This window comes from Rhizophagus irregularis, chromosome 11, assembly GCF_026210795.1.
Source record: "Rhizophagus irregularis chromosome 11, complete sequence".
In the NCBI taxonomy this organism is placed as follows: Eukaryota; Fungi; Glomeromycota; class Glomeromycetes; order Glomerales; family Glomeraceae; genus Rhizophagus; species Rhizophagus irregularis.
This window is the reverse complement of record NC_089439.1, coordinates 2,428,060-2,446,952: the sequence shown is the minus strand read 5'-3', so window position 1 is coordinate 2,446,952 and position 18,893 is coordinate 2,428,060. Positions and strand designations below refer to the sequence as shown.

At 27.8% G+C, this 18,893-nt stretch overlaps 2 protein-coding genes across 2 annotated transcripts; both read left to right on the top strand.

Moving 5' to 3' along the window:
- Positions 1-296: 296 nt before the first annotated feature.
- Positions 297-545, top strand: OCT59_003025 (uncharacterized protein; the record flags this gene model as incomplete). The annotated part of the gene is made up of 1 exon (XM_025325088.2): positions 297-545. One exon carries the CDS (start codon positions 297-299, stop codon positions 543-545), a length of 249 nt encoding a protein of 82 aa, XP_025182892.2.
- Positions 546-1,479: 934 nt separating this feature from the next.
- OCT59_003024 (uncharacterized protein) lies at positions 1,480-2,005 on the top strand (the record flags this gene model as incomplete). Its single annotated transcript, XM_066145344.1, has 3 exons — positions 1,480-1,537; positions 1,763-1,894; positions 1,965-2,005. The coding sequence occupies 3 exons, from the start codon at positions 1,480-1,482 to the stop codon at positions 2,003-2,005; spliced, it is 231 nt and encodes a 76-aa protein (XP_065996074.1).
- Between the last annotated feature and the right edge of the window lie 16,888 nt (positions 2,006-18,893).

Sequence of the window (18,893 nt, the reverse complement as noted above, 5' to 3'; positions counted from 1 at the left end):
CAAATCCTAAATTGGGAAAAATCGTAGAAACTATATAAAATTGTTTAACGCAAAATTTTATTAAACTTTAATTGCAGAATTAAACTTTTTTTTCCATTATTGGAACTTTTCAAAAAAAAAAAGTCTATTGAAGAGGATAAAGCTACTAATGAAATTAATGATTCGCCATCATTAGAATCTTCCGAAGAAATGACTACTGACACACTATTACTTAGAATTTTTAAAAAACTGATTACTGAAAGTGAAGAGGATAAAGCTGCTAAAATGATTTATCGTTACTGGAACGTCTCAAAAAAATGATTACTGAAGATGATAATGAAATAGATGATTATCCATTTGAGAAACGTTTTAAAGAAAAGATTTTAGCCGTGATCGAAGCGGATAAAGCTGTTAATGCTATATCATCATTACTGGGACTTTTAGATAAATTAGCTATTGAAGACTTTGATGCTGCTAAAGAATCTACTTTTGAGGAGTATTATGAACGATCCGATATTGATGTTGATTATTATGGAGAATCAGTACTTAATCAAGCTTATGGCTAGTGTCCCAAATGTAATCAACCAAATACAGATAGAAATTGGTGCAAAGAATGTAACTCCAAAAGATTTCAAGAAAATTTTGGTAATTGGACTAATGGAAATGAACATATTGACAATTTTATTCAAGATTCGCAATTAGAACCAAGGAATATATGAGTTACTTGAATGGATTTCTTATACAAAATTAAGAAATATTAAAAAAATTACAGTAGGTGGTTTCGGTATAGTTTATAAAGGAGTTTGGTTAGATGGACTTATAAGTCATTGGGATTATGAAAAACAAGATTGGAAACGTGTAACTCATGAACTTAATGAATAACATTATGAAGATGCAAATAATGACTCTAAAATTAAAAATCCTCTTGAAAGTAGTGAAAAGTAATAGTAATTAAAAGCTTATTATCACAAAATGATGAGAATTTTAAAATTTTTTAATGAGGTAAGCGATTATTAAATATAACTTATTCACATTTCACACAATGACTAACTTTTTTTAATAAAATACAGTGGAAATTACATTTAAAATGTCAAATAAAGTAACATCAAACGGCAGTCATCTTGTTCCAATACATGGAATAACACAGGATCCAGTTACAAAAGAATATATGGTTGTAATGTTATATTTTCCATCAGACAGCTTAAAAGATAATTTACCAAAAATAAAATCTAATCCAAATGATAAGTTTAGTTTTTATACCATATTACAATACAACTTGAAGGAATTCATAAATTAGGTTTTGTCCATGGAGATTTTCATGGTAAAAATATACTATATGTTCCCTATGGAGGTGCAACAATTTGTGATTTTGGGCTATGTAGGCCGATAAATCAATCTAATACAGAAAATGAAAGTGGAGTCATGCCTTATGTGGTACCAGAAGTGTTAAGAAGTAAACCATATACAAAAGCTGCTGATATATATGCTTTTGGCATCATTATGTGGGAGTTGGCATCAGGAGTTCCAATATTTTATGATATTCCTGATATTTGCGAGGGTAAGAGACTAGAAATTAAAGAAGGAACTATGCCAGAAGAAGAATTAATGAAAAGATGTTGGGATAATGATCCTGAAAAAAGGCCAACCGCAAAAAAATTAAGGTTGATTTAAAGATAATGAAAAAAGATTACCTGTACCTGGTAATAGTGTATTGTGTAATTTTTTTTATTGCAAAATCGATTTTTTACTTATTATTTTGCCGATTATTTTTATAAATTTTTAGAACATGAACCGAAAACTACACGTCTTCCAGAAGCTCATCATGATGTGAGCAGGAAATTATCATCAAGTAGTGTAATATCATCAAGTAGTGTACTAATTGTTACGGGTAAAATAATGACGAGCGATAATTATGGTATGTTTATTACTTAACGATATAAGAGCAGTATTATATTATAAATTAATTAAATCATCATTTTTTTCAGACGATTGTAATGATTGTATGGTTCAAGATGAAGAGAAATAATCATCAATAAAGAGTATAATATTTATGTGCAATTGCACAAAGTTATAAAGGCAGGGTTTACTACATAGATATGTTTCTTTGAAATTAACTTTATTTTATATTCGGTTCATTTAGACTTTTTACTATCTGCTTTAGTGATTACAAAGTGATCGCGAAACATGCATGAAGTCGTTCATCTGCTTACAGTGTTCCGAAAGAGTCGTATTCGAACTCGACCCGAGCGTAAAAGTAATAACCCGGGTTCGACTTGACCCGATTATAGTCTGACTCGGGTTCGACCCGTCAAGATGTATTTAATATAAAAAAATTTAAATTTTTAGTTAAAAATATAATAAAAGGATTCGGGTCGCCGGGTCAAAGTAAAGGTATAACCCGACTCGATAAGTCTGGTCGGACCCTATAATAAATTTTTCAGAAAATGATCACGTACCTGAGTTTCTTCGGAATGAAAACTAGAAAAATCATTTATTTCATTTATTGGAGTTTTTTTCAGAATTTTTTTATGGTGAGGGCGACCCTTTCGGAATACTATCTGCTTATTTGGAAAAATTTCATGAAAACTAACATCAAATTGTCCTTTATAATATAATTTATCTGTAAAATCTTCTCTACATTAAAAAATAATTCGTTTTAAAGAAAATTCACTATAAAAAGAGTTATTTTATAATTTACTTCGTTAATCGGTGTACCATATGTCGGAATATGCGGACCGATATTTTTATGAGATCTAATATTGAAATCAGATAATAATAGTCATCGCAGTATTCCTAATGACCGAACTATAACTCAGTTAATAAATGGGGGATATCGGTCTTCAACCGATATCTCTATTTTCTTATCCCTATTTCCTCATTCAATAACTATTTAATATTCGGTATAATTAAATTTTTTTATGTTAAAATCAGAACCATACTGAAGTACTAAACACTGAAGATTCGTTGTATTGTGAAATTCGTCATATCAAAATTCGCTATAAAAAGGGGCCGACTATAAATGTCTATCAAGTAAACTAGTAGTATATAATATTCGACCTATATTAGTAATGATCTACTATTCGACTTTGTCTAATAGTTGAATTCAATTTTTTTTATTGATTTATTTAAAAAAATGTAAGTAGCATGATTATTTAGAGAGAGAATTCACTAAGTTAATTTAAGAATGCGTGCAAGTAGTTTGAATGATTTAGTTTATCTATGCATTTAAATTAGAACGCGTAATTAATTTAATAACTTTATTACAGCAACAGTATTTATTAAATAGAATTCAAAGATTAATAAGCCGAATAACAAATTTAGCCTGTCCCGCACTCCCGCTCATATGGCCCGATTTGTCTCACTTCAATTATGTCACCTGTGGGCTGTCGATCATTGTCACATTTATCATCACGTGGCGATCAAAAAATACGAAAATTCAAAAAAATCTCTGCGTTAAAAGAATTCAAAAAGAAAATTTTATAATTTTAATCACGCAACTTTATAATAAATAGGAATTATTTTATATCCACTTAAAAACAAACATTATATCTATTTTTACAAAGTAAAATTGTTTAAAATGAATTACAAAAGACTGAGAAATCACGAAAACTATAAACAAATATTATAATACGTTCAAAAATTATTATCCAAGTCTCCTATGATCCAATTTAAATAATTTTTAATACTCTAAGAGAAAAAATAAGACTCTTTCTAATAATACTAAAATTGTCTAAATTCAGCATGTTTATCTATAGCTATAACTATTTAAAGATACGGTACATAATCTCATCATGACAGTAAATAGAACGGTACAAAACGTCCTATTGAACCTGTAATAAAATAAATAAGAATTAAAATTACGATAATAAAAAAAATTTTTTCAAAATTTTTCAATGCTACTAACAAAATATATAGGAAATATATTATTTTCTTTTTTTTTCTAACTTAAACAAGAGTTATTTTTGTCATTTCGCCGAATAACCTTTCTAATATTTAAATTAAATAATTATACTATTTCACTTACCATTTCCAAAAAAGGATATCCTTCCAAAAAAAACCAATTCCAAACCAATTCCCGACAGGTTTTAACTTTGCGAAATCAAGTTTTGAAAGCGTGCGAAGACTTTGGCAATTGGCTTAAATGCGAAATAAAAATAAACGTCATCATGCATTACTTCAAAATTATCACTATTATCACTATTTTGTTAATTGGTATGTCGATCAAAACTCATATTTATCACCTAAACTTATTAATGATGTGAGCCAAATCGGCCCATATGTTTTGCATTTGTTTTAAACACCATCGACCGATGAATTTAATGACATTCTGGATAGAAGTACAATGAACCATGTTAATTGAAGTAGAAAAGTAAATGTTGAGCATGTTGGATCATCGCCTAAAAGAAAAATTCTTCACTGAATTTGATTGTTGAGAAGACATGCGTGGTATTGAATATTTTATGCTACCAGATTTAAATTTTGACATTACATAAGCAACCGATAGACCGTAAAATCAACATAGGGGACGTATCGTAGCAGTTGAAACAGGTATAAGTTTTTAACTTAATTTAACTGATTTTTTTTTATTCATTTTTCTGCTCCTTTTTATTCAAGTTTAATATGATTCTAATAGAACTCAAAATTTTACAAATCCATCTATAAATTGAACAATAGATAAGTCGATCAGTTTTAATGAAAATTTTAATATTAATACTATAAAACTTAAAATTTTACAAACAATTCCTAAACATTGCCAATTAGTCAAAATTTGGCAATATTTTGAATAAATTTGCGATATATAGTATATATATCCAATTTTTTTTTTGCCTTATAAAAGTACCGGCTAGAAGCCTCAAATTTTATATTTACATACTTTTACATATAGAAATAATGTATTTACCGCACCCTGCGTTACAAATTTATATATATTTTTATGTTTATCATTTGCCATTTTAGGGGGGGTGCGGCGTATAAACTAAAGATTGACATAAATAATTTACAAAAAAGGAAGGATGCTTTGTAACGCAGGGTGCGGTAAATAAATTCACTCTTTACATATATATCATATATATAAAAAGGGATTAAATTTTGAACGCACCTGCGTTTTGAACGCACCCCCCTTTTTTGGAAATTTTTATATAATAAAAATGCTGATCATTTTATCACGTGATACCGGCGAATTTCTGATTTTTTTGAATAAACGCAATTTATACCTTATACACCTATAAATAAACTCACGTTATATGCGTATTTTTGCCTCCTCTACAACTTTACTTATTATGGCAAAAGGGGTTTAAAACTTCATTTTTGACTTATACCATGGGGTGCGTTCAAACGCAGGTGCGTTTAAATTTTATACCCTAATAAAAATATATTCTTTAAAAAAAAATTAATTGAAAAAATACGGATTTTTTTTTTATAATTGATTTAATGTCTTCAAAATCTGCAAAAACTACCTAATTTTAAGCAATTATTGATTTTTTTTGTGATTTTTTCAATTTTTTCGGTTTTTAAGTTAAATAACTCCGCGAAAATAAATTTTGATTTAAAATGATCTACGCCGCCCCTAATATTCTGAACGTGTTTTATTTTTAGATTATTACTGTCATATTCACGGAATTTATAGCCTCAAAACATGGAAATTATCTAAGTTGCTTAGATTTTTAGTTATTTTTCCCTAAATGTGCCATATTCACGGAGTTTTCACGGAGTTTTTACAGAAATTACGGATAAAATTTTTCACAGAGAAGAAATAGCTAAAGAAGCAAAATATAAATAAAACTCCCGAAACTTCTGAAAGTGAAGCTAATCTGAAAATGAAGATAACTCGTAATTCCGAAAGTGAAATATAAAATCAAATATTAAAATAAACGGGATTTATTAGCTAGTTAGACTTTATATACAGTTATAGGTAAAATTATTATAATTATCAACAGAGTGTGAGGCTATATCGGTCACGGGAACCTGGTGAAAATGGCCACTATCATACGGTCCTGTGACCGATATAGCTACTCCCCATCCAATAGTATATACATAGATATATATTGAAAATTTTGTTTTTATAGCAAAATTACATCAAAATATTTAATGTCAAAATTTTATGACCCTTCCCGTCCTGTAGTTAATGATGTTCTGACATGCATTAATTATAACATCATAAATAAGCTTTATTAACTTTCTATAGATTTCAATTTTATGCTATTCCTATAAAATGTTTATTTACATCATATTTTTTTACTCTACTTTCTCTATAAAAAATTTTTCAGAAAAATGATCACGTGCCTGAGTTTCTTCGGAATAAAAACTAGAAAAATGATCATTTATCGGAGTTATTATATCAATCATGTATATTGCTATGCCTAATAAAAATATCAGTCGATGAAAATCTGAATGATCCTATTGGGCTGAGCTGAACGATAATATTATTCATATTGCTTTTTATCAAGGTTTAATAAGTTGCAACAAAATTCTTATTTACCGAAATTATTAATTTTGGCCGCAAACATAATTGATAATTCCGACAAGATTAACAGATTAGCTAGTCACGTGGTATAAACTTTTGAAATTTGTGTGACATGCATTTGTCACATACACTGAAGCGGTTTTGTTTTATCCTTTTTTAGTTAATCGACATTAACAATGAATAATTGAAAAATACGCTTTATAAAGAGACGCCACTTTTGAACAAGATTTATCCGATAAGCAACTTGGTTTCAGTATGATGAAAGTAAATTTTGAATATAGAGACCCTGCAGTACATGATAATAAAATATTTTTTTTTTATTTATACCGAGAAAAGTTAAACAATTTCTTTTGTAACATACGATCGGGTAATTACATTTTCATCAATAACCAGTGAAGTTTATTAATAATCATAATTTCCATTAATAATGTATGCATACATAAGAAATATTATTATTTTTTTTTATGTATGTACAATAATAACACGGGTGCATCGACTATTTGTATTAAAATTTAAAGTTTCTTTGTAATATAATATAGATAAAATAAATAAATATTGTTATAAATTATATAAATTAACATGACACATATTTATTTAATTGAATTTAAACCAACAAGCATTTACCCCTATAATTAATGTACCCTTTTCTTTTTGTTTGTTTATTATTTTATATTTACTGTGTATTGTGCCAAGAAAGCGCTAGATTTTATTTAAACACCAACAAAGGTTTTCCCGTTAGTTAAGCAGCTTTTAAAAGTTTTATTGTCCCAAAAAGTCAATTATGACGAAATATGGCATATAAAATTATAACGGAAGAAAAATCCTTAAATTTTTTTCTTATCAATCGGAGTTAAACTATATATAGTTTCATTAAAATAATCTTGACAAATATTTTAAGTTCTTAATACCTCCTGTTTATTTGTATAACCATATCGGTTATCACTAATCAAATTAACCGGCTCCGAATAGGAATTATAGGAACTTAGAAAGAAATATTGTTAGATTTCATATGAATGTAAATGCATTTAATAATTCGGTGTTGACTTATTGGTGTTTTGTGTTTAGTATAAAAATATTGTACTAATTTTTTTCGTGTAAATTATAGTTGTTAATATCTCAAGCTAATTTCAAAAGACTTAAATTTTGTTGCGTGCAGCAAAGGACAATGGAGGGTATATTAGTGGAATTATTATCTTTCTTGCTTTCTGCCTTTGGTCGCCATTTAATTAATCTATACACGGTAAATAACAGTCATTTGGTAAAAAAAAAAAAGAAAAGAAAAGAATCGTGACACATGATTTTCAATAATTATGGCTTCATATAATAAAATAATTCCAAAAAAATTGTAAATAGTCTCAATTTAATCCTATTACAATTATTTGTACCATATAAATAATTACATTTATCACAAGGAAAAGCCATTGATTTTAATAAATCCATAAAGAGACGCGTCACGCGCATAATTAAATACTTATATTCAATTTATTAACAAATAAAGCACATCAAATATGAAGCTATGTTTTAAAAATTTTCCTGAGATTCGGGATGAACTCAAAAAGCAAATAAAAATACACAGATTTATTTAAGGATTATATAACAAAATAAATATAATTCAAACACTATTTGTTCGTTGTCTAAAATGAGTAAAGTTTATTAAATTCGTCAGGCAGATAAGAAAATCTATTTAGAAGGCTAAAAAATAATTTTAAGAATAATATGTTCAAAGTTATTTGAAACTGGTTGGTTCGTACTTTAAATCTTAACTAAGCGCGTAAATAGTTCATAATTAGAATCGGCTAAATGATTATCAGCTTGGTATGTTGCGTAATCATAGTATTATAAATAAAAATCAAAATGGTAATTTGTGTAATATTTTATGAAAATATGGTACGTCCAGAACGTTATCCGTAATTTTCGGATAATTTCCGAATTTCCGAATTTCTGAATAAAGTTTTTATAGGGATAAGCCGGATAAACCACACTTTTTAATTTTTCTGTGAAATTTAGGGAGGAATATTATTTAATATTGGATTTTGTATGCGTCGATCAAATATGATTTTCTTTGATTATAATATATGATTGAGAAATAATAAAAATAATAAATATTTATTATCTTAAAAAAAAAATATTTTATTAATGTGTGTCAAAACATCAAGTTAATCCCAAGAACCATAATTAAATTGATCGTCATTAACCGCATATTTGGTAACCAATATAGTGCAGGAAAAAAAAAATTATAACTTGTTTCAAATAAAACAAAATTTTGAATACATTTATCTTATAAAAATCATTTATAACATAAAAAAAACATAAATTTTCGTAAAAAGTGAGATTAGAAAAAAAAATCTAGTGAACGTTTATATCGAAAAAATTGAGGAAACAGCAACGAAGGAGCTGAACACCTGTGGAATTCAAAACTAACTGTTTGGGTTATCGTGAAGACTTGTTCCGTTAAAGAAGTTATTTCGAAAGAATAGGTTGTAACTTGCACGTAAGTTATTCGAGTAATTGTATTAGTCCGTGGATGGCACATTCGTATAAATATCGTATATAACGTTTTGCGTTATATTTTCTTGGTTTATACTGTATAACGGAGGCGATATATCATTATTTTTTTGTTTTTTTTTTTGTTTTTTTATAATTTTTTATTTTTTTTTTATTTTTTATTTTTTTTTGAAAAAGCGGATATTGATCAAAGGAAATTTCAGGAGGCTTTTTATAAGAAAATTAAAACAAATATACGTATATGTTTATATGATTTAAGGCATTTTATTAAATATTGGTCATGGATTTGTAACAAAATAATAATTTAGGAATAAAAATTTTGTTTAACTTTTTTTTTACATTTATATAATTTACTGTACATTTTATATTGGTATCAAAAAAAAAGAGGCTAAGGAGATTAATTAAGGACGAGTAAAATTTAACCGAAACTTAAACATTTATGTGTTATCTGGAAAGAGAATGTGGTATAAGAAGACAATTCTGTAAAAATTGTAGTTTAACCTGTTGTGCACTTATGGAATTATAAACATAATCACGGAGTTCTAATGTAAGTATCCCGACTTTCTTTTTTTACAAGGAGTTTAAATAGCGGAAACCGCGCATTTTATTCGAGCATCTAATTTGAATTTAGCCGAGACTTAAAAATATTCATTGCATTATCTAAAAAGAAGAACATGTATGCAGTAAAAGATCAGGCTTAAATTAAAAGTTGCACATTTCATTCAAATATCAATATGAAAAAAAAAGTATTTTTGATTGTATAAATAAAAAAGCTAACTATTAGAAAACAAATAAAAGGACGAATAAAATGCAGTGAAATCTAAAAGTATTTATTGCACTACCTAAAATATATCCAGTAGAAAACAAGTTTAAATCTTCAGTTATGGTGCGACATTTCTTTGAGACATAGCTCCATTTATAAACCTCTATATGAATAATAAATTTTATAGAAATTGATCACATATCCGAGTTTGTCCCTTTATCGAAGTTTTTTTTATAAAGAATTGTTGCATGATTAATCATTACCTGAATAATTCTATTCTTAATAATATTGGAAACTACGAAAATTCGGATGAGAAAATGAACAATTAAAGTTTTAGAAAAATTTTAGGTTTCGAATGGCATAATAAGAAATATTAAGTTTATCTAGTAATTATTAAGATTTGGTTTACAAGATCGATCTCATGATGCAATTAGTGCATTTCAGGCTACTTGTTAACAATTTTTCAATTGATCTTTGACTGTGGACAATCTACTTTTGAGTGAACTTACTGGCTTTAGACAATCTCCTGAAAATCGCGAATAATAGTTTCAACCGTATATCATTACACGAAATAAGACAAGTACAGTCGGCAATAGGATTTCATTAAACATTGGTGATATGTGAAACATAAAATTGTTAAACAACTTAAATGATATTCATTAATTTATTGTAGCACATGTGTGGGCAAATCAGGTCATTATTGCATTTTTTCTTGCCGATCATTGTGGATATATCAAAAATAGATAAATCACGTAATAAAATTCTCATATTTTTCAATTAATGTAAGGGCCAATGTTTTCTCATGTGCACGTTTCAGGTTCCCGCCGTAATAAAATATCATTGCTGTATGTATGAAAAATAAACTTACAATAACTGCAATAATATAACGACTGAGTGACATTCTAGAATTTTTGTGAAATCTTGCTTTTCATACCAAAATTTATAAGGATATATATTATCGATAGTCTGTTTTGCGCCTATGTCTATATGGTACTTGTAATTTAATATTTCTTCTTGGTTATTATTTGCTGTCACATTTCATAAGCTTATAAAAAAATTGGTTTAACCATAATATTTATTTAAAATTAATGCATAATTCTAATGGGATTAAAATTCTTTAAGGTCCTACTGAAATTACATGCCAACTTTGCAATATTTTAGCAAAAAAATACTGTTTTTACATACCATATAACAGTTTGTTATAATATAATTCAATATATAATATAGTTTCAGCAACCTTTTTCTAAGACACTTCATTACAATACTTTGTTCTAATCGGTTCATGTCTGAAATAAATGAGCGAATGAAATCATCAAAGCCTCCACCGAATAGAACAAATTCCAGGACAAAATGATTTCGTAAACGCTTTATGATGTCGAACAACATGTTTCTCTAATTGCATATAATTTTCCAGAAAATATTAATAGAATCCAGGAAAACAGCGAAAACAGTTCCTATTCTTTAAGGTTAAGAGCTGACTGCTTCTGGCCATGCCCTGTAATAAAAGTTGATCCGTCTTTTATATTCCATTTTTTCGTAAAAGGCTCATATTTCCGGAATTAATAACCCTATATCACGAAATTTATCGAATTATTTGCATTTTCCGTGAATGGATGGATCCTTGAAAGGCTCATTTTTACGGAGTTTTTACAGAAATAACGGATAAAATTTTTTATAAGGATAATAAATCCCATTATGGTACGATTGTACGAAAAAATTTGAGGTTTGGCATTTAACGTCTAAATATAAGTCAAACTTGCATCGTTTTTTTCTTTTATAGAATATTTAATGGCAATCATAGTTCCCGGATACATCAGGAAATTTTTTTAGGGATAAATATCGATAATTATCACTTCATCGATAATTATCACATTTTACCGCACCAAATAAATCGATGATTAATGATTATCGATGTCGCAACGATACCTTTCTTTTTTATTAGAAACCAACGCTTCTTTCTTCATTTTTTTTTAAGTTTCATGATTTTTTGTCTGGGTCTCTGGGATACTGGATGCGGTAATATTGGTAATATTGTAATTTACAAAATTTTATAGTTTATTTGATATTCTTTTTTGTAGGTTTTTGATATCGGGTTCGAAATACTAGATAAGTGCGTGGAGCAGTAAGTTTCTTTACGAAACTTACCATATATTTTGTTTTTAATTTTTTTATAGGTCTTTCGGGTATCGATATCACCTCTAAACCGATGGTCGGGATTCTTTAAATATGGATCTGTGAGTATATTAAGTTTTTTCATATTTTTAACAAAATATTAACTTACGTTCAATTTTTCTTTTGCAAACGGATTTTAAATGGCTATTTGGATTTCAAGTACTGTAAGCGAAAATGGAGAAGACTCTATTATTTGTCCATCGGAGTAGATTAAATTTGTTGGAATTATAATTTAATGTAATAAAAAACTTATTATTATATGATTATAATTGATGTATTTATTAATATATTTGTATCGTATAATAATAATAGTAAATAAAAATAAATTCATTGATTATTTTTCTATGTTACATCATTCTGGATTTTATCAGATATCGATATTCATTATTAAGTTTAATTTTCTTTTATTCAATGAAACGTTAAATAACGTTTTAATTTTTTTCTTTTTTTTTAGACGGGCGGGCTTTTTCTTTTTTAGGTTCTTCCGGATTTCCTTGACACACGGAATTTTGGTAAGTTGAATTTTTTTATTTTTTTTTTATTTTAGTGAAACGTTAATGATTCCGATAATTTTATCTAGTTTATCACACTCGACGATGTCAAATCTTTTTAAACAAATGCTTTGCTAAATTAAAATAATTTTATATATAAAATTAACATTGTTAAATTTAATTTGTATGTATTTGCATTAATAAATTCATTATTGTAACATTAAAATTTTTAACTCATTGTCATTATTATAAAAAATCCTTAATTAATATTTTTATTATATAACTTGACATAGTTTAGTTAACAGCGTACCCCAACTCGACGAGTCCGATTAGCATCGATGTATAACATGTGACCTTTACATCGATATATATTCCCTAAAAAAATTTCTCGATGTGATTAACCGATGGCATTTAATGTTTACCGTAATAAGTGAGCATTGGATAAATTTCATTAGTCCGTATTGCTGTCATTTGTATTTCGAAGTTCTTTTCTATTATTTTACTATCATTCTTCTGCAATTGAGCAATTGATAGTTATTAAAGCAAGTTTCTAAAACTTAAAATAGGGCTCATCTTGATGCAAATTGCAATAAATTACCGTTTAAATCGGTTAAATACTATAATGCCATTCATTTATTATATTGTATATATGTTGTGCCTCAGATGACGATTTGCGTCTGGTGATAACTGACGCGCGTCAGATGTCAATTTTAAATAGTTTGCTATAAGTAAACTTCTTTTTTCATTAATTAATTCGACTCTAGTTGTATAAGTAAACTTGTGTATCATAATGAGTTATACCTGAAAATTTTATTAAATAAATATAATTAATATCATACTTGGTTATATATTGCAAATAATGTTTAAAAATTTAGCTATGATTAAACTTTAAATATTTCTTAATATACTTTATTAATTTATTCTTCATGCCTGTAAATATATAATCCTAAAATTTTAACACAGTTGGATAATAGAGGTGCAAACTTTACCGACGTAACTGCCGTGACAAAGTTACGTCAATTTCGTCACCACAGAGAAATTTTATAATAATTTATATAATATCGAGCTACGTCGCGAGTTACAACCTTTCATTGACTTAATGAGTGACGTAGCTAAAAAAAGAAAAAGTCTGCACCCCTAGTTGGATTCATATTTATGGAAATCACCTACTTTAAAAAAATACAGTTGACATCGTCGCCAATCGTCATCTGAGGCACAACATATACGTAAATATGATTATAAATGGATGTCTTATTCAATAATAGGAAGAAATTACTAAATAATAATGAAAGATTTACGTAAATACAATGCAAAAAATCAAAAATCAAATATGTGTTTATCTTATTGGTCTAATATTTTTTATAAATATTAATTATTATAATTGCTAATATCGGCAAATGCATCGAAATATCAACGAACAAAAATTTCTATCGAATATCGATTTTCATCAAGATATATTATAAACGAAGAAATATAAATAAACGAAAGAACATGTAGTACGTCATAAATCTAGTAAATAATGAGAATTGTTATTGATAAAGAATCACTCGGTTAATCTCACCGCGAGTTACAATGATCCAAGATCGAATGATAACGTTCAATTTTGCCATATTTCAGGGTAATCTGTCGCAAAAAATAGTTTAATACGCTATATTTCATAGCGTTATATACATTATATGTTATGAAGGGTACCCGTCATAAGAAACGGCGGTACATGCTACAATATTAATTACAGCAGGTATTCGCTAATGCCTATTATGGAAAAACAAGTCCCTAATAATTAAATTATCTGAAAAAAATTTAAAAAGATTCGGCCAAAATTAATTATAATATCTTCCATATAAGTTAAAAAAAAATTAGAGGACCGACCGCTGAAAAAAGTAGCGGGTACCTGCCGTTTACTTTGGCAGGTATCCGTTGTTTACTATGGCAGGTACCTGCGGCGGGTCAACCCTGTAATTAACGTGTTGAACCGTTCAGTACAAGGGTAACCAGGGTAACCCAGGAACCCTAGGAGGAGAGAATGCGTGGATAGGAAAAAATAATCACGTAAATCTTTCCTTTTTTGGACAATTTTGGGTAATGTTGGCCAGAATTTTATTTCCTGTTTTAGTAACTGACTGACACTATCATAATTCCGGCCCTGAAAAAATGCGTACAGCCAATAGTAAATTTTTTTTGGTTGGACCTTACCTATTTTAATATTTTTCGGGGTCCTGGTAACCCGCCGTAATAATAGCAGGTAACCCGCCGCTATTAACAGCGTCTACCCGCTGTAAGGTATGGCAGACTATTGACCAGAGCGGCTTGCCATACGAATGCCCTATAAAAAAAGAATGTCCGGAAATTGTAGCTGAAAACGTCCGGAAAATGTTTATTTGTCTGGAATATGTCCGGAATATTGCAATATTCCGGACGTTGGAAAATTTCCATTTTCCGGAAAATGTCCAGAAAACGTCTAGGAGGGTTCAGACCCGGCGTCCAGAAAGTGTCCGGAATATTGCAATTTTCTGGACGTTTTCCGGACACACGGACATTTTCCGGATGTTTTTAGCTACAATTTCCGGACATTTTTTTTTTACAGGGATGTAATATGATTTTGTGCATCTACAACCTTCTCGCTCCACATTTTTTTATTTGTTATAATTAAATCTGGTTGAAATACATGCTATCGTATAAATTGGATCTTATAAATACGAAATCAATAGATTTTGCATGATTTAAAATTATTACTATAAACTGTTTTATGACATAAAAATATAACGTTAAAAATCATTTAATGCTCAATTTAAATTACTATAGTAGATATTCTTGATATGTTTATTAGATGATGCTTAGTACTGTATAAAGTTACTATTTGAGCTCAAGAATATACACGTAAACAACAATAAATAATCAACTTAGTTGGTTTTGTTGTAATATATATTATCTAATATAAAACTATTTCTATTATTAAATTTTAATCAGATCCACTACTTAAATTGTTTAAATCTCCAATTCACGTGGAAAGCAGTAATTCTGAACTACCCCAAGAGCACCCCAAAAAATTCTGCGTAAATCATGTGATCATCACATATCACATGATTGAGATTAAAGAGTTACGTAATTTACATAAATAATAATTAATTAAACTTTTATTAAAGTTTCGCTTTTCCACTTTCAATATGGATATTGTAACTACTGGTAATTTACAAAAAATGTAAAAAATGTCAAAAAAATTTACCTCTAGAAGCTTTCATTAATGAAAATACTCAGCAAATTAAAACTTGTAATATATGTCGTCATAAAGCTACTTTGCAATATAAACAATCTAATCAATCTAACACAGAGGAAATGTCAAAACAACTATTTGAAAGAATTTTAGAAATCAACAATAATGAATATTTAGAAAATGATTTAACTAGTAGAGTAGATTTTAATTGCAATGTTTCAAAAATTTATTCAACCACGTCTTGATTTGGTAATTTATATTCTTCTTACTCGTTTAATTCCACATCATCAACAACAATATAATAAATATTTATGTGGTTGGGAAAAGCTTTCATGGTGAAAAGATTTGGAATAATTTGCAAAAAAAGAAATTAATAATAAGTATGAAAGACAGATTACAAATCCACGCACTTGGAAAGGTCATAATAAACAGAAGTGATTTATTTTGTAGATAGGCAGTAAATTAATAAATTTATGTAATAGAGTAATAAATTTTTTCTTTAAAAGTTTCATAATAAAATACTTTAATTTTTTTGAATATCAGAATTTTTTTTATATAAATTACATAATTCTTTAATCTCAATCATGTGATATGTGATGATCACATGATTTACGCAGAATTTTTTGGGGTGCTCTTGGGGTAGTTGTAATTCTGGCAGACTACAATGGCCTACCTTTTACGGTATTACCAATTTACAACGTCGTACGAAGTCCCGATAATAAATAGTAATTATTAAATAATAAACATTCACACATTACAAAATACGCGCGCGTGATCACATATTGATCGCGGAAATCATTTTTCCAACGCTATTTGTTAATGACGTTCTTTAAAAATCGGTAGAATATGGTATCAACCGATCCATTTAGCAAAATTATTTAGTATAAACATATTTCAAAAAAAAATAGCTAGGTATAAGAAGTGATGAGTACTTCAATTATTTAAGCAAATATAAAATGCATCTATTAGCTCTCGTTCGACCAAAAATACTAAGACATTTGAAAAATCGCAGATGCATGTTGTCGTCTTAGCGAGAAATTTCCTTCTACAATTCAAAAAAAACCGTTTCGTTTTTTGCTTACACTACATTATAGATAAACGTTCAGTTTGAATACACAGATGTGTAATATTTAATATCTAGATCTACCGGTTATACTACATAGAATTAAAATAGAAAAAAACTTAACTGTTTGATACATGTAGTTGTTTAAAATGTACGAGATTCAACTTATCATATGATTCATGCAAAAAAAACTGGCGTTTATTCATTATAAATTCATATATGCGCAGAATACATATACTATACACATATAAGTCTTGTGCGCACCTAATGCAGCCCATAAAATAAATCAGCCGAATATATTACATATACATTGAAATAGAGAGAAAATTGAGGTATTGTGCTTTGCAGTTTATTGTGAATAAGATATTTACTATCGAATAGTAGTATGTGTTATTTCGTAAGAAATACATAGTAATTCAGGGTAGGTAAATTTTACTCAATTGAAATTACTGTTAAATATTACTTTACCTCGTTAATATATTTTATTTTTGCTCGTTAATATATTTTATTTTTGAAATTTCAATACATAATTTTCATGTGAATATCATCACTTATTAGTCAATTTTGAAAACGGTAAGTTTTTTATGTATTCATTAGTTATTATCGCCATTTCAAAATGACATAGTCTGGCATATCTAAATGAAAAAAAGAATACCAGATTACCAGACGATTGCAGGACGGTTGCAGGACGGTTGCAGAATATTAATAACTTAAGAGAACGGCGATAATGGTTATTTGAGAACGGTTTCTTTATCACGTGCCGGTGAGAAAAATTACTGTTAACTTTCACATGTTACATGTTTGAATGCATTACATATTGCATATCCATCATAAATTTCACGCCTTTTCTTCAAAAATAACTATTAATTTATTAAATATTTACATCTAGATAGAGCTGTGGAATATTACATGAGAATAAAGGTTACTAAACTAATGAAGAGGCTTATTTATCTTGAAGGGGATATTATTTTGAAGGGATTATGAGCAACTATCGATTAAATATTGTAAATACGAAAGTTTAGATAATTATAATAACACTAAATATCTACGAAAACATTTAAGGATTAATAATCAATATTGCTCTGGCTACGTTTAGACGACTATTTTCGTAGCCAGCTTTTCTGTATTCTTTAACTGTTTTTAATTGCCGTTATTCCATTTACGGAGTTTAAAGCAGAATGATTTTTTGTTTAAAATCAAATTCTTGATTTCCGCCGAAATTTTAGCGGTTTCATCTTGAAGAGTTTTATATTTAATAAATAATATTAGAGGATTTTTGGAGTTATGCCAGATAAGATTATAGAGATATATCATAGTTAATTTGTTTGTATAATTTAATAATATTTGTGTGAATAGTATGAATATGGATTTTTTTTTTTATTAAAAATAAAAAGTAGATAGATGGGTAGATAAAAACACACCGATATTTATATTGTTTTTCTCTCTCTTGAATCGAAATAAATTGTTTCGTTAAACTAAATAACGTATCTTTACAAAATTATTCTAACTTATTTTATCTATCAGTGTGAATATGTGATATTACTAATATAAGTCAATAATTCAACTCCCCCACGGCCCTACCCCATTAAATCATAACCCGCTTCTCCACAAAATCGGTGAAAAAATTTCGAATTTTTTCGTAACAATTAAGATTCTGGGGTTTTAAATCCATCGCTGATAACAGATTCGGTTTTGGTGGCTTTATGCACAGTTCAGCCAGAAACCGTTTTATGGGAAATTAAAATCGTAACTTTAATTTTGCTTGTACTACGTGCACATACATTACAAAATACTCTTAAATAATTGTATATCGGATTATCCTAAATAAATAAATATTTATAATAGATTTTCAAAATAATTTTTAAGGTTTAAAAGTCTTTGTTCTAAAATTGAAGGGGATCCTTCTTTTTTTCAACTGTCAATATGTCATTGAATTTCTTTGTTTTCATTTTTTCCTATTTATTTGGATTAGCTAAATGTTGTTATAAATCATATTACAGTTATGCGGCTAATTATTAAAAGATATTGTGTCAAAAAAAAAAATAAAATAAAATAAAATAAATATAAAAAAAATTCTTTTCAGAATAAAGAATCCGTAGTAACTTCCAATGATAGATTAAAAATTCTTTTTTAAAATTCTTTCAAAGTTTTCCATTGTGTTAACACGCACTTGGCGTAATATTTTCATAAATTATAGTTTATACAGTAAAATGGGAACCATAAATTATAATTTATACAGTAAAATA